Here is a 15,670-nt window from a genome sequence, read left to right as displayed (position 1 = left end):
AACGAGTTAGGAGAATATACCATCACCAAGCCACCATATCACTCAAATACATTTGCATATTCTAGCTAATCGTCACTTAAGAAAATAGGATTAGTAATAATCATATGATATGTGCAACAAAAACATGCAAAAATTAGTGAAAATGTAATAAGTGAGTTTAGTTTCCCTATAGATTTACAAAATAATTTATCTTACAACACATGAAAATATCCCAATCATATTGTGGATTCTTGTCTTACAAAATAATATTTTGTATACACTTAGAATTAAGTGTTTAGAAAATGAATCATTGTTTAATGTCAAATGTTAACAAACATAATTTGACGATGGAGAAAAAAATTCACACATAGATTAAGATAGGGATAGCAATCCTAGTCACATATCTCATATAACCTTCATATTAATTGCATTTAGTAAGCTCGACTAGGTAGTTGATCACGATCAAACTATTTTGTTTATACAGGATATTTAATCCTTAATCCAACTTTGAGCTTGCATGTGAATAATTGTATGTTGCATATTGTCATATAAGTTAACCCATTTATAAGTGATCTTTTAAAGTTTGGCAATTTGGGCATTAACTTAATGTGTAGAAATTTAAGGATAATTTTTACTTTCTAATGGACTAAAATAAAAATACAAAAGATAATAGAAAATTTATCTATGTATTAGATGGTTATGGTCCTTGGAAACACATGAATTACTTTTTTTTAAAACATCTCATGGTCAGAGAAAGAAGATAGAAAAAAAATGTAAATGCAATTCTCTTTGGAAGACGTATTTGTTTGATAAATGAAGTGTATAGTTCAAATGAGTAATTAGTCATTATGAATGAAATCAGTTATGCATCCATTATATTTTTCTTGATGATCTAACATAAGAGACTAGATTTAAAGTGGCTTTCATGTATTTCGATTTGGAAAAAAAAATCAAAAGTGCCCTTTTTTTATTGGAAACGCTCCTTTTGATAATTTTTTTTTAGCAAAATGATACTCTACCCCACCAATCCCTTGTAAAATGACACAATTACCCTCAAGTTCCCACCACATGCTTCTGCCACACACATTAAATCATGAATCGGTCAAACACATTATAGCAGTTACGGTTTTATAGCTGCTACAACTTGAAGATTAGGTGAGTAGGTCGAATCTGTGTAGTAGTAGTAGTAGTTATGGTTTCGTAGTTGCTACAATATGAATATTAGATGAACAAGATTGAATCCGTGTTATAGCAGTTACAAAACTGTAGCTGCTACAATGTGAATTTTTTTATCAAATTATGTGTTATAATAGCTACGAAATCCAAGTTGTTACAATGTGAATACCTTTAATCAAATTATGAATTGTAGCAGCTACGAAACTGTAGCTGCTACAACAGAATGTTGTTGAACATGTCAAATCTGTCTAGCACTATATTTAATGCATGCGGTAAAGATACTGAAGGTAACTCTATCATTTTACAGCGGGAGCTAATAGGGTGTGTCACTTTTTTTATTAAAAATAAATAAGGGGCATCTCTTTGATGATTGAGAAAAAAATGGGGTGCCCTTTTGATTTTTACCCTTTAAATTTTATAATAAATGGTACCTAAAAATTGTTAAGACCAAAAAAATTTATATATTTCTATAATGATATAATATTGTCACCTTTGGATTTACACTCTTATAGATTTATTTTTAAGCTTTACCCAAAAGACATCATATCAATAGAGATATTTTCCATCTTATAAACTCATGATCTTTTCTTTTCACCCTTTCTCCTCTAAGACCTTTAACCACATCTAGGGTTCACTCTCCTAATATTTTCGTCAAGCATTTGGTCACCTTGACCTGATTGAACTAGATTTCTGCCAAGCATCCGATCACTTTGACCTGTTTAGACTTTTCGCTTAGAGCTCACTCCTTTGCAAGCCCCACCTCCTTCATACAAGGTTACTATTCCACCCACATGGCTCGATCTAGATCATGGCTCTGATACCACTTGTTAAGACCAAAAGAATTTATATATTTCCACAATGATATTATATTATCCACTTTGGGTCTAATTCCTTATGAATTTATTTTTTTAATTTTATCCAAAAGATCTTATATTAATAGAGATATCTTTCATCTTATAAATGTATGATTTTTTTTATGTATTTCTAATATGAAATTTTAATTTTATTCCCAATAAAAACTCCTTATATTAAATCATTGGGAAATGTTTTTAGAATTGTATTGATGGATAAATTTTGGTATAATGCCCTTTACATATTGCAATTTGTAGTACACTTCTATTATCATTGAATTTGAGTTCATTGAATGAAACTTTTTTGAGTTAAAATTAAGTTGTCTTTTGAACAACCTTTTCTTGGATGTTGTGTTTTAAGGAATAATTCATACATATGTTTTAAGATAATTAATTAAAGGGAAATGTTGTTCTTTGTAGGAATTAATTTATTTTGAAATATAAATAATTGTGCATAAGTAATTTATTGGAATATTAATTGTTCCAAAGGAAGATTGATATTTAATAGAATTACATGTGCACTTGTGGTGAAAATATGTGATAATTATTCGACTTTACATGTGATTAGCAAATCAGCTAAACGAAAGTCTTATTGTTTGAAATGTTTTTATTGTCAATGTTGGTTTACTATATCAAGATATCACTAACAAGCTAGTATTTATGTCCAAAACCAAAATATTAATGGAATACTTGATATCTTGAGATGTGGTTTACTTATATTAAAATTTATTATTATTTTTATTTTGAGACTTATGTGACTTGTTTTGTTTATTTTTTGTTCTCTATCCAACTAAGAGTACTCTTAAATAATGTCAACGTCAACTCTATTCCTATGTTAAATGACACTAACTTCAATTCATGGCAAAATAACCTCTTGATAGTTCTCAAAGTCATAGATCTCAACGCATTAAGGGATAAGTTTTTTGCACCTCTTATGGATAAAAGTACCTATGGTGAAAAGAGGGAAATAGAAAGATGGGAGAAATCAAATCTTATTTGTATGGTGATCATGAAGAAGGTCATTCCAAGGGAATTTAAGGGAACAAAACCATGAAAAGACCACAACCACATAGATCCTTGCGAACATTGAAAAGAATTTGTCAAGAATGAAAAAAAAAACTAAAGTTGGTGCACTCTTAACAAGTCTAATTCAATGAGCTATCAGGGCAAAGACAATATCAGGAGGTACATAATGGAAATGTCTCATCTTGCTTCCAAATTAAAAGTGCTTAAGCTATAACTTTCTAAGGACTTGTTGATGCATTTGGTTTTGATATCGCTTCGAATACAATTTAGCCGGGTTAAGTGAGTTGCAACTACCATAGGGAGCCATAATCTCTGGTTGAGATCATCTCGCAATGCGTCCAATAAAAGAAAAGGTTGAAGCAAGATAATATTGGAAGAACTCGCCTCACCACAACCTCTAAGGGTAAGGGAAAGAATAAAAAAGGATATGAAAGATGCAAATATGACACCTCAAAAGAAATTGAATGAACCAACAAATACTAGTTATTTCTTTTATGGAACTAAAGGGCATTGGAAGTAGTATACCAATTATCACACTTGGCATACTAAAATAGGTATGCTTAGCTTCTTAATTTGGTTTGTTTTGAAATTAATTTAACTTTAGTAATTAGTATTTAAACACATGGTGAATAAATTTTGGTGCAACAACCAATGTTTATGCAGGATTGCCAGAGTTGTCGAAAGTCAAGTGATGTTGAAATATATATCTATGTGGGCAATCAAAAGATGGTTAAAGTTAATGCAATAGTAAGATTTGGATTATTATTAATGACTAGATTTTATTTGGATCTTAATGAGACACTTGTTCTACCATCTCTACCATCTTTTAGACAAGACTTGGTTTATTTTTTCTATTTTGGACAAATGTTTTTTTATTTATTTTGGAATGGAAAATTTATTTTATTTATAATTTAAAATTAGTTGGTTATGATCTTTTGTTAGATTATGATAATTTTTATTTAATTGATATCATTGTTGCATTTAATGAATATTTGTAGGTCATTCTCTATGTGTTTTTTTGAAATGGTTATTATTTTATAATATTCATAGTTGATTTTTATGGGTATACTACATAGATCTTATTCATGAAAAGTCACAATTGCTATATGTGTTCAAAATTATAGGACTAAAGTTGAGAAACAAGTTTACAAAATGATCAAAAGCATCAGATCTAACCATGGTGTTAAGTGTTATAGTAGATATGATTGTTCAAGTAAATAGCATTCAAGACTTTTTTACTGAATTCTTAGAGGAATGTAGTATCATTTCTCCAAGAACATGTGAATGTTATTGGAGTGATGGAAGAGTTTCTAATCAACTTCCATCAAGCCATGAAAGTCCTAACTCTCATAAGTGGATTGATACCATGAATGAGGAGATTAAGTTTAGAAGAACAATGACATGTAATCTTGTCTCATTCCAAGAAGGTGTGAGATCCATTGGTCACAATGAATATTTAAAACTAAGAGGAATTTGAAAGATGATGTGGAGAGGTATTGGCTTATCTTATCACAAAGGGCTTTACATGTAAAAAGGTATTAACTTAAAGAGACATTTTCATAGACTTTACATATAAAATGGTATTAACTTAAAGAGACATTTTCTATGACTTTTCTGAAAGACTCCTTTAGGACTATAATGATGTTGGTGGTGCATTGCAATCTTGAGTTATATCAGATGTATGTAAACATAACCCTTCCCAATGGAAACATTGATGAGATTATCAATTTGGTATAACTAGAAAACTTTGTATGAGAGACCCAAAGAATATGATTTGCAAACTTAATAAATCAGTCTTTTTAGTTTTATATGTCAATGACATTTTACTGGCCAATAACATTATAGGCTTATTGCACAAACTAAGATATTTCTAGCCAAGAATTTTGAGATTAAAGATCTAGATGATGTTTGTTTTGTGTTAGGTATATGGATACATCAAGATATCCCTTGGGTATTCTAAGATTATCACAAAAGGATATATTGAAAAGGCTCTTGAGATGTGACATGTTGGATTCCAAACTAAATCATGCCCCATGTGGCTTAGGTAGAGAAGTTAGTCTTGGTTAGTTCCCTATGCATGATTTTGAGAAGAAAAACAAAAAAAAAAATAGAAGATTTCTTATTTTGGAGAAACAATACTCCATGGTTGTTGGACTTAGCCACATGTTTCGATGTGTTAACAATATGCTTTAAGTGTATTTTATTGGTTTGTGTAGGTACTTAGATAATGCACATCAAGGTGGCAAAAGGTGATTATGTTCGTCCCTAGTACCCCTCCAACTCATCCCAAGGTCAACACAAAAGAGATAAATCACGGGTGACAACTAGTCTTTGGAATAGTGACTGACGCATGAGGGAGATATTTATCTTGTCTATGCTGAAATTCGAACCTCAGATATCATGGTAGTAGGACCTCATGCGCTAGCCACTAGACCATCCCTAGGGGACTAGATAATGCACATCAAGCTCATGGAGCTAGTGGACTCTATGAGATCATGTTGTTGAAGATGTGGTCGTGTAGATTGCCATACTCTAGGTCAAGGTGTGATTATAAAGATTGTGGAGCTCATTAGACTCGATGGTGTCGATCTTGGATTGAGGTGTGATCATGGAAATGATAGAGTTCATTGGACTAGATGCATGCAACCACAATTAAGTTGTGATTTTGGACAACAACATCAGGGATGATAGGGGGCAAATTAGGGAGGGCTACATGGTTGTTTGTAGAAAGCCTTTGACTAATGAGCAATAGGTTTATAATTGTAGTTCGGGTCAAGCTCAATCTTGGATTGTACCAACTTACAAGGTTAAGCCGAGTGAAGTTGAGGTATCGGAACAAATTGAGTCAATTATAGATGATCTCCTTGACTATTAATACTTGGTCAAAAATAAAATATCCTTTATTAGGCTTGAGGTGATTAAATTTGGACTTCAATCAATTGAACAGGGTTCTAGTCAATTTAGGGTTGGCTCAATCGACTAAACATTTGACTGTTAGTTCGCAATGGCCAATTTTTTTAATTTTAGTCAAGTCAATTGAATTGGATTCTTGTCAATTATAGCTATTTGAAAACTAATAGTTGTCTAGTCATTTAGGTCACTCTATTAAATGTGGGGCGCATTTTCTCTCAAAAATTATGCATGAATTTAGTATCCATATTTTAACAACTAAATGATAGAGAAAAATATCATTCAAGGGCTTTTACAAGCTTTTGATAATACTTATATTATTTATAGAGAAGTTATATTTGTTTGATCTTCTAAGGTTTAGGTAGTTTTGGCTTTAATATATTTGATATTATATGACTCTTTAATGTGTAAAAAATAAAGGTAATTTTTATTTTATGATGGGTTAAAATAGAATAACAAAAGATAATAATGCGAAAGTTGTGGTTATAGTCTCCTTGGCACACATGATATTACTTTTTTTTTAACATCATCATCATCATCATAGAAAGATAACGATGAGAAAGTAAAATTTAAAGAGTTCTCTTTGGAAGATGTATCGGGTCTGAAAGACACATTACAAAGTAATTGATCGTTATGGATTTAGAAATACTTTGGTTAAATTTTCTTAATGATCTAATATAAGATGTTGAAATTATTTCATCTATTCAAGTCTGTTTAACACAAGATTCATAACAAACACCATCACTATTATAACAAATGAGAAAATGCTAGAGAAGGATCATGACATTCATGTTAAATAGTTGTGCTAATGTAGAAAGAATGTCTTACATTCAAAGTTATCCTTTAGGGTCTCAATTATTAGGCATAATTGGTAAAAGAAACAAAAAAAAATCTAAAATCATTTAATTTAGAAAAAAAAATATTTCATCACACAAAGATTAAAATTTCAAACTCAATAGCATACCGAGAAGTGCAAATCATATATAGAGGCACAAGTTATAAAAGAACAAACCACAAATCTTGACGGGGGCATGAAGTTCAAGGAGGTTGGGTTGCCCTAAGAAGATATGCTTGGCATCAAGGCAAAGTTGGCGAATCTCGGCCTCTGAGAGTTGCACTTGTCGCGCTCCACGCCTACCTTCCAACAAGCGTTGGATCACATCATCGAGCATCAACCCTTCTATTGCTGCCATTGAGTTCTTCGTCGTCAACATCTTCTCCTCTCTATTTCTCTCCCCTCCTCGATATGTTTGATTTGTTTAGAGGTGATCCAAAAGCACATGAAGAAGAAAAAACTATTGGTTTTGAGAGAAGAACATAGTCTTCACCCTATGATTAAGCATGTAGTAGAGGCACACTAATTAGGGTACAACTTGAATGGATTACAAGTAATAGGTTATTGGACGCGCTTTGGACACGGAAAGAGTGTACGCATGAATCATGAGCGAATAGTTTGCTCGGCGGTTTTCCGACAAGGAGAGTAGAAAGAAGGGTAAGAGAGCAAGGTGGGGATTTCAAATTGGTGGGTCATAGGAGCTTGCGGTTACGTTGATCTCGTTGACCAAAATATTCCAACAATAGGTCATTTATATTAGTTTGTGTTTAGGCAAATCTTAATTGATATTCACTTTATTTGCTCCATTCATTATGTGCAATGATATATTATGTTTTATTATTTCAAAAAAAATTGAGAGTTTTCAAAATATAAAAGCTAGCTAATTGGAATAATGATTAAGTTTATGATTTTCTTTTTCTCTAATATGATATTCCTATATTTTAGGAATGGTTGAAGCATTTGTATTTGATGATTAATTACTTGTGAGATTACAGGTTTACATATTAATGGAAGAGATTGTTAGAAATTTATCTATATGTCTATCTATATGATGAATCGAACTTGAGCAAATTTTAATAACAGTTATGATGAAATTTGATCAAATTGAATCTATTTTAATTAATAGAGCAATTTTAATCAATAATAACACAATTTTAACTATAATTATTTAATAAATTTTGAGCATATTAGAGTATCTTTGGTTAAAACTTCTATAATAAGTAGCCTTCAACAATATTTTTTCTCGGCAAGTTCGAATGTTTTTCTTAAGGATGAAAAATATAAAGGGAAACAAGAAAGAATAGAAGTAGGAAGCTTGACAAAATAAAGAAGATAGAGAACAATGAAACTTTAGAGGACAAGTATGAGCACTTTTAGCAATGTTCATGAACGTGAACACTAATTAGTCTCGTCCTCTCAGAGCAGTGTAATGATTGAGACATGGGGTGCTATCACATGAAATTTTATGGTCGAAATTCGACGCGTCCGAGCATACCTTCCCCTATGTCTAGTAGTCACCTGTGATTTACTTCCTCCGTGTTAACCTAAGGACGGATTGACAGAAGGGTCGGCTCAAGGCATAGGCCATTAAGACCTATGCCTATGGCCCATATTATATTGGGGCCCATAAATTATATATATATATATATATATATATATATATATATAAATTAAATATGAATATTAATGTAAAAACATATGAGTATAGATATTAAATATTTAAAATTATGGTTAAAATAAATTTTAGTCGAGATTTATTTTTATTGATAATTTTAATTTTTTACTAGCTAAACTATATTTGATCAAAAATTTTAAATTTTTTTATAGATTAAATTTGGATCATTTTTATTTTTTTTACTCGTGCTAGATTTAATTGATAATTTTAATTTTTTTACTATTAAAATTAGGTTTAGTTGGTAATTTATTTTATTTATAAAATTTAATTAGTAATTTTAAATTTTTTAATGATAAAAATTTAATTTATTAATCAAAATTAAATATATATATATATATATATATATATATATATATATATATATATATATATATATATATTTATTGGTTACACTTAATTGATATATATATATATATATATGATAAAAATACTTTTAAAAGTCAAAAACATATTCAATAATGTAGTATTATTTCTTTCTTAAATTTTATTTTTCTTTCATTTTTTTTAATAATTCACCATCAATATTTTCTAGCTAAATATTTTTAGGTAAATAAATTTCATTAATAATTTATCAAAGTTAAAATTGATAAAAAAAATAGTTTAGTTCACGAAGCTCCTGTCAATGATGGATTCTGAGGAAAAGTCTATTATACGTAGTAACTATATCTAGTACTCGAACATATTTTCTCTAGGTCACATAATAATTTTACTATTGTGTCGAGACTTTCCTTCTTCGAAGTTAAAAATGATTGATATTTTTTAAAAAAATTATAATTAAAATGTATATTAATAGTATTACAATAATTTATTATTGTTTCTAAATAAGATAACATAAAATATTTTTTATTTTTTAAATTTTACTAATAATAAAAAAGTGATATTTGACAATAGATAAAGTTATTGTGACCTAGTTGGTCACTGCTTCTAATTGTATAAAAAATTATTGGCAATATATGAAACTGCCCTTTTAAATTTTACTAACAAAATTAAATGTCACCCCCGAGACATGGTTGAGTTGGCTAATACGAGGTAGATATTATTACAATGGGCAAGGTGTCGAATCTCGACAAAGTCAAGAAAAATGCTCTCTCCGCAATTGCCAACTGCAACTTTTCGATTTACCTCCTCGCATATGGTCGTAGGGTCGATCATGTTGGATTGCTAGGGTGGCAAATTCCACCTTTTGCTATAACTAATCAAATTAAATGTTTCTAATATTTATTTAAAAAAATATTAAATTCTTTTTTCCGCTTAGGGCCTCAAGAATGATTGAGACGACCCTGGTTGACGGGGACACTGAGGGCAAGCGAATCAAAATAATTTATCTGCACAACAATTGATCCTAACGTTGTCTAGTCAATTGAATCTAGTCGGCCATCTACAAAGAACAAATACCTAAGTTAAAGGTTACATGGTCATACTTCTAGGACTTCTTCATGCGCCCTCATTTCTAAGTTTACTATCTCAAGAAGCTTTGCATCTAGATCATTCTTATTTGCTAGGTATTTGATCATCCTTAACCTATCAAAAATTTAAATTATCAAGCATTCAATCGTTCTGGACCTATTTAGACTCTTACTCTCTTGATTTACTTGGATTTCTCAAATTGTCAAATGTCTAATAAACTTAAATCCACTTATAATACTACTTTATCAAGTAACCTACCATTACACACTTAACAAACTATACTAATAATCGTGTACCTAAATATCAAAAATAGTTGGTACAAACGATCTCTCCCCGATGTCTTAGTCCCCCCAAACGTCTTTCACTTGTTCTAACTCAACAATATAATTGCGCCAATAATCAAAACCAAAAAGCATTTCCAGTCGCAACGTTGGCTCACTTTCAAGGTAGATACCAAAGTGAGATGAGAACTCGAGGATAACAATTTGAAGAATGCCTAATCCATTCAATGAACGTCCCTAATCCATGCAATGAACATCCCTTTTTCTAAAAAGAAATAATAATAATAAATGGACCCTCCTTTTTCTCTTAAAAAAAAAAAAAAAAAAAATCAAATGAACGTCTCCTCTAATAATTTTATCTTGAAAATATCCTTAGATCCAGTGTTATTGTACAAGTCATCGAATAGCTACTACAAAATGTTGAAAATGAGTTTAGAAATTAAGATTTAAGATTTACACCATATAAAAGTTACCAAGTAATTAATTGCTACAATGTGTAGAAGTTATCCAGTAACTGTTATAACATGTTTAGGATAAGTTTACGATTTAGGATTGTAACAGCTATATAATAACTTCTACAATTATTTTAAAGTAATTTTTAATGAAGTTTAAATAATTTTAACCAAATTGACAGATATTCTAAATTTTAAACCTTATACTCACACTAAACATGTTGTAGTAACTGTTGAGTAGCTTACACGCATTGTAGTAGTTACTGAGTAACTTCTATACGGTATAACTCCTAAATCTTAAACTCACCCTAAATACATTGTTGTAGCTACCCGAAAATTTTTACAATAGTATTGGATCAAGGGATATTTTTAGGATAAAATCATGAGAGGATCCATTTGATTTTATTTATTTATTTATTTATTGAAAAAAGGAACATCCTTTTATGATTTGTAAAATTTAGGGCGCTCTTATGATTTTTCTCCAACAAAATTTAACCACTTCAAAGAAAGAATTAAGATTGCACAACATAATCAATTCAATATTGAATCAAATTCACATGAAATGGTGAATTTGAAACAACCCAAAGAGTTTAACATTGATCAACAAGTATAGGCATCTTTCAGCTTCTTTAGTAAAACATCTATCGATCTCCAACTGTTCTATCACAGTGTTCAACTTCTTGTAGTCAAGTCTCTTGCAATAATTCGTTTCCCTGATCACTGGGTTAGGAAAATGCTCTGGATTTTTACTGATAAGTAGATCAACCATATGTCTAGTTTCTAAGAATGCATTTCTCAACTTTGATGTGTATGTCATTGGGCATTCACTCAATTTTCATTGAAAAATAACCGTAAACCTGTGGATCATTTTATGACAACATTCCCTGAAATCAGCTTGCACAACTATGTTTATGCATCATTAAGATGTAGCATTCTAAAATAAATGTTTGAAGCAAAGGAACTTCAGCATTAGTAGATTTTGATGATAAGATGAATGCATGGAATCTTGGAATGGCTCATCAGCCAACAATGTAAACTTCTTAGCAAGGCATAAACCTTCCGACTGGAACAAAATAGTTTTCCTACAAAAGGTATTATTTTCTTGGTTTGCCACAAATGAATCTCAGAGGTTCTTCAAGGGTAACAGGCCACAGTTCTTCAAATCGACAAAGCGTCAAGATACAAAAAAAAAAAAACACATCCAACATATCTGATCCACCAGATTTGATTGGGATGTTTATGATCAACTGCTAGTGGTGACTACTATCTTTGACCCCTTCTGCTTCCTCCTTTGCCTTTCTTGCAGCAGCTCTTATCTGTCGCTGCTCCTCTTTGTAAATTCTGTTTCTCCGTTTAAACTGCACAAGTTGATAAATACTAAATGAGATGTGGGCTCAGAGTGTAGCTTCTTGTTAAAAATATGCTTGAGTTTGAAAGATGATACTTCAAATGAAATACGTGTCAATCACCGCAAACCATATTCTCATGTACAATTCGGCAACATAAACAATGAAAATTGACTTGTTTACCATGCAAAATTATCTATGTTTACAACAAGTAACTTGATGGCCAGGCAGGCAAACATTCCAGAGATATTGGATAGAAGACTATCCCTTGTCATTTAGAAAAAGAACAAACTAAGTAGTACTAGTTAAGAGTGTTCACTAACTGAACCCAACTATTTTTCTACCTGACCTGAATTTTACTTCAAATGACAAATGGGTACACAAATCTGTTGCACCCAATTTAAGAGTATATTATGTGAGCAACCAACCACAAAATACACACAAAACTAAGATACAATATAACTAGTACCCAAACTTGATTATTAAGTTAGAAAACCTGACTTAACCATATGGAAAACCTATGTGATGTCATTCCTCTACTTGAGAAATACTTTAAGTGTCTGTATAAATGATGACCAAAAAAATTGAAGGTTCAGATTCTCCAGAGAATTTCCAAATCCAAATTGTATAAATGCACTGTTTTTTTCTTTGGGAAAAGTAAAATGGACACCTTTTTTTTTTTTTTGAATCATTAGAATGACGCCCTATTTTAATTTTTTTTCCCAAAAAGGCATCCCATCCCATGTATAATTACCCAACTATCCTCCATTACACAGTAATAACTTTTTTTCATTATTATCTCTCTCCTTTTTTTCATCGCATAAATCGGCACGTTGTAACAGCACGGTTTCATAGCTGCTACAATTAAACTAACATATAGTTGTAGCAGTTATGAAGGGGAGTCTTGGCGCAACGGTAAAATTATTGCTTTGTGACCAAAAGGTCACGGGTTCGAATCCTGAAAATAGCCTCTTGTAAAAAAGTAGGACAAGGCTGCGTATAATGGATCCTTCCCCGAGACCCCGCATAGTGGGAGCTCCGTGCACCGGGCTACCCTTTTTTTTTATAGTTGTCATAACTGCTACACAATTTAGCAGCTATGGTTTCATAACTGTAATAATATGGGGGAAAAAATTAAGACTAAAATTGTTTGTAGTCTCCAAAAAGGATTTAAATGATATTTTTTTAGCCTAAAACTTGGTCGTTACAGGTTCCACTCCGTAATCAGTTATAGATCTCTGAATGATCTTCATTTGATGTATTGTGTGTCCCATGGTTCAACTCGAGTCTCTCAAAGTTTAAGGTTTAACATTCACATTGTAGCAACTATGGTTTCATAGCCACTACAATTGTGTAGCAACTATGATTTTGTAGCTGCTACAACTGAGTTGTCATGCAGTTGTAGTAGCTATAATTTCATAGCTATTACAACATGAATGTTAAACCCTACACTTTCACAGGCCATAAATTTTGACTCGGGTTAAACCTACATAATATATCAAATCGAAACTTATTCAGATATTTACAACTAGTTACAAGGTAATAGCTGTTGGAACCCCAAGGATGTTTTAATGTGATCAACCAAGTTAGGTTACGTTCTGTGGTGTTTTAACCTTGTGTCTAAGTGTGCAGGAGCTTAGGAGCACAAGAAGTCGAGCGAAAGACACAGCTAGTGAGAAGGACAGCACAGGAGAGAGTCGATGGGCTCGGTGCATCCGAGGAACGAGGTGCTGCGGAAGAGTACGCGGGCGGACGAGAAGGAAGCGCGCGGCATTTCCGAGGGATGAGAAGCCGAAGCGGAAGGTTGCTCGAGAAGGCCGAAATTGGGTTCGGGTGAGTCATATTTCGGTTGGCTGAAATCACCCAAGCGAGCAGAGCCGGAGCAGAAGACCCGAACCGAGGCGAGCATCACCGAATCAGAGGGCCCAGACCAAAAAGTCAACTAAGTTGACTTTAGTGGTCTGAGCGCCCGGAACCCAATTTTGATCGGATCGCGTTTGACCGCGATCCATTGCGAAGGGGATAAAATTTTATCCCCCTTCCAGGCACCTGGAACCCTCCAGGCACCCCGACCAAGGCTGTAAATACAACCTTGGTTCAAAAGCTAGAACAGAACAAGCAATTGCATATTCTACACTTGTACGCTTCTCTTGTTTAGTTTAGCTTCTCATTTTTTGTACGTCATTATTGTAAGAGGTTTCTCCGCCTGAAGGAGATCTTTAGTGTGTGATTCATTCCTTGAATTAACAACCTCCCCGGTTGTAACCAAGTCAAATCTGTGAGCCTCTTCTTTTAGTTTCTTTCTTTATTTAATTATATGCAAGTGTTCTTTTAAAAGTTCAAGAAGGGTATTTCTTTTTGTGCAGTGCTAGTCAACCGTTCGATAGCCGGCCACCAACGGTCCCCAACAAATGGTATCAAAGTCAGGACGCTTCAAGAAGACTAACCGCCGATCGAAGCAAAGACGATGGTCGGACCAAGCATATATCCGCCAAAGTTTGAGGGGGAGTTCGCTAGCTGGAAAAGCGAATGTAGGTATTTTTCAAAACGGATTTTGATTTACTTTTGATAATAGAGTTCGGTTTTACAGCACCGGAAGGGAAAGAAAAATACCAGTGGATGAAAAAAGAGCAGGCCGACTACGTGTCAAATGGCAAAGCAGAGTTCCACCTGCTGAGCGTCCTTCCGCCACAAGAAGTCAACTGGATCAGCAACTATAACTCAGCAAAGGAGCTTTGGGAGAAGTTCCTTAAGCTACACGAAGGGACGTCCGAAGCTAATCTCGCGAGGTAGGACGTATTTCGCAACCAGATGACTAACCTACGGCTTGAAGAAGACGAAACAATTGCGCATCTCCACTCGAGGATTAAGGAGCTCATCACCGGACTATCAAATCTCGGAGAAAAGGTAAGTAACTGAGATTCGCTAAGGTACACGTTGAATGCATTTCCTAGGAATACGAAATGGACTTCACCAATAGATGCTTTTTATATCTCTAATGACTTAGAAAATATTACCTTAGGAGAATTATTTTCTACGTTTGAAGTGCATGAATCGAGATGTGCAGGTACGAAGGAGCCGAAGTACAACATTGCCCTCAAGGCAGCGAGAGACGAACATGAGTCAGAATCATCTCTCGACAACAAGGAAATGGTTATGATGGTAAGGTGCTTTAAAAAGTTGTTTAATTCAAGTAAAACTAACCATCCGTAGGGTAGAAATAAAAGGACGATCAAATGCTACCACTGCAATAAAGAAGGGCACGTCAAAGACAACTGCCCCAAGCTAAGGAATAAGGACAAGGGCAAAGGAAAGAAGCTTGTCCAAACAAAGAAGTTCAAGACACTAAAAGCGACGTGGATTGATACGTCGTCTGAATCAGAAGTCGAGGCCTTCTCCGGACTTGCATTAATGGCAAGTTATCAAAACGAGGACTACGATTCAAGCTCATCCGAAATGAGCATCAATGAAGAGGAAGCTACGTCGAAAGAAACCAGCAGTTCAGGGGGAGCCACGGATAACGAGGTCGACAAGATAAGTCAAGTATGATTTCTTCCTCTCGATAAATTATTTAAGTTTGTTAAAATATTAACTAAAGATTACTGTAAATTAGAACAAAAAGATTAAAAATTTAAAATTAATTCTAGCTAAATCCTGCCTGTTAGAAGAGTTTGACAAAGTTAAATTAGAAAATGATAATTTGCAAAAAGAAATAAATAACTTAAAAAATCT

At 32.8% G+C, this 15,670-nt stretch overlaps 1 protein-coding gene across 1 annotated transcript in view; it reads right to left on the bottom strand.

Moving 5' to 3' along the window:
• The window catches only part of LOC122055086 (serine/threonine-protein phosphatase PP1-like), a 41,204-nt gene extending 34,069 nt beyond the window's left edge, over positions 1-7,135 (bottom strand). The window contains exon 1 of the mRNA XM_042616478.1: positions 7,081-7,135. Within this exon, the coding sequence (XP_042472412.1) occupies positions 7,081-7,135 (55 nt within the window). The remainder of the gene's footprint in view (positions 1-7,080) is intronic.
• Positions 7,136-15,670: the final 8,535 nt, after the last annotated feature.

The sequence above is a fragment of the Zingiber officinale genome, chromosome 3B (genome assembly GCF_018446385.1).
Source record: "Zingiber officinale cultivar Zhangliang chromosome 3B, Zo_v1.1, whole genome shotgun sequence".
In the NCBI taxonomy this organism is placed as follows: Eukaryota; Viridiplantae; Streptophyta; class Magnoliopsida; order Zingiberales; family Zingiberaceae; genus Zingiber; species Zingiber officinale.
This window is presented reverse-complemented; position numbering and strand designations above follow the sequence as displayed.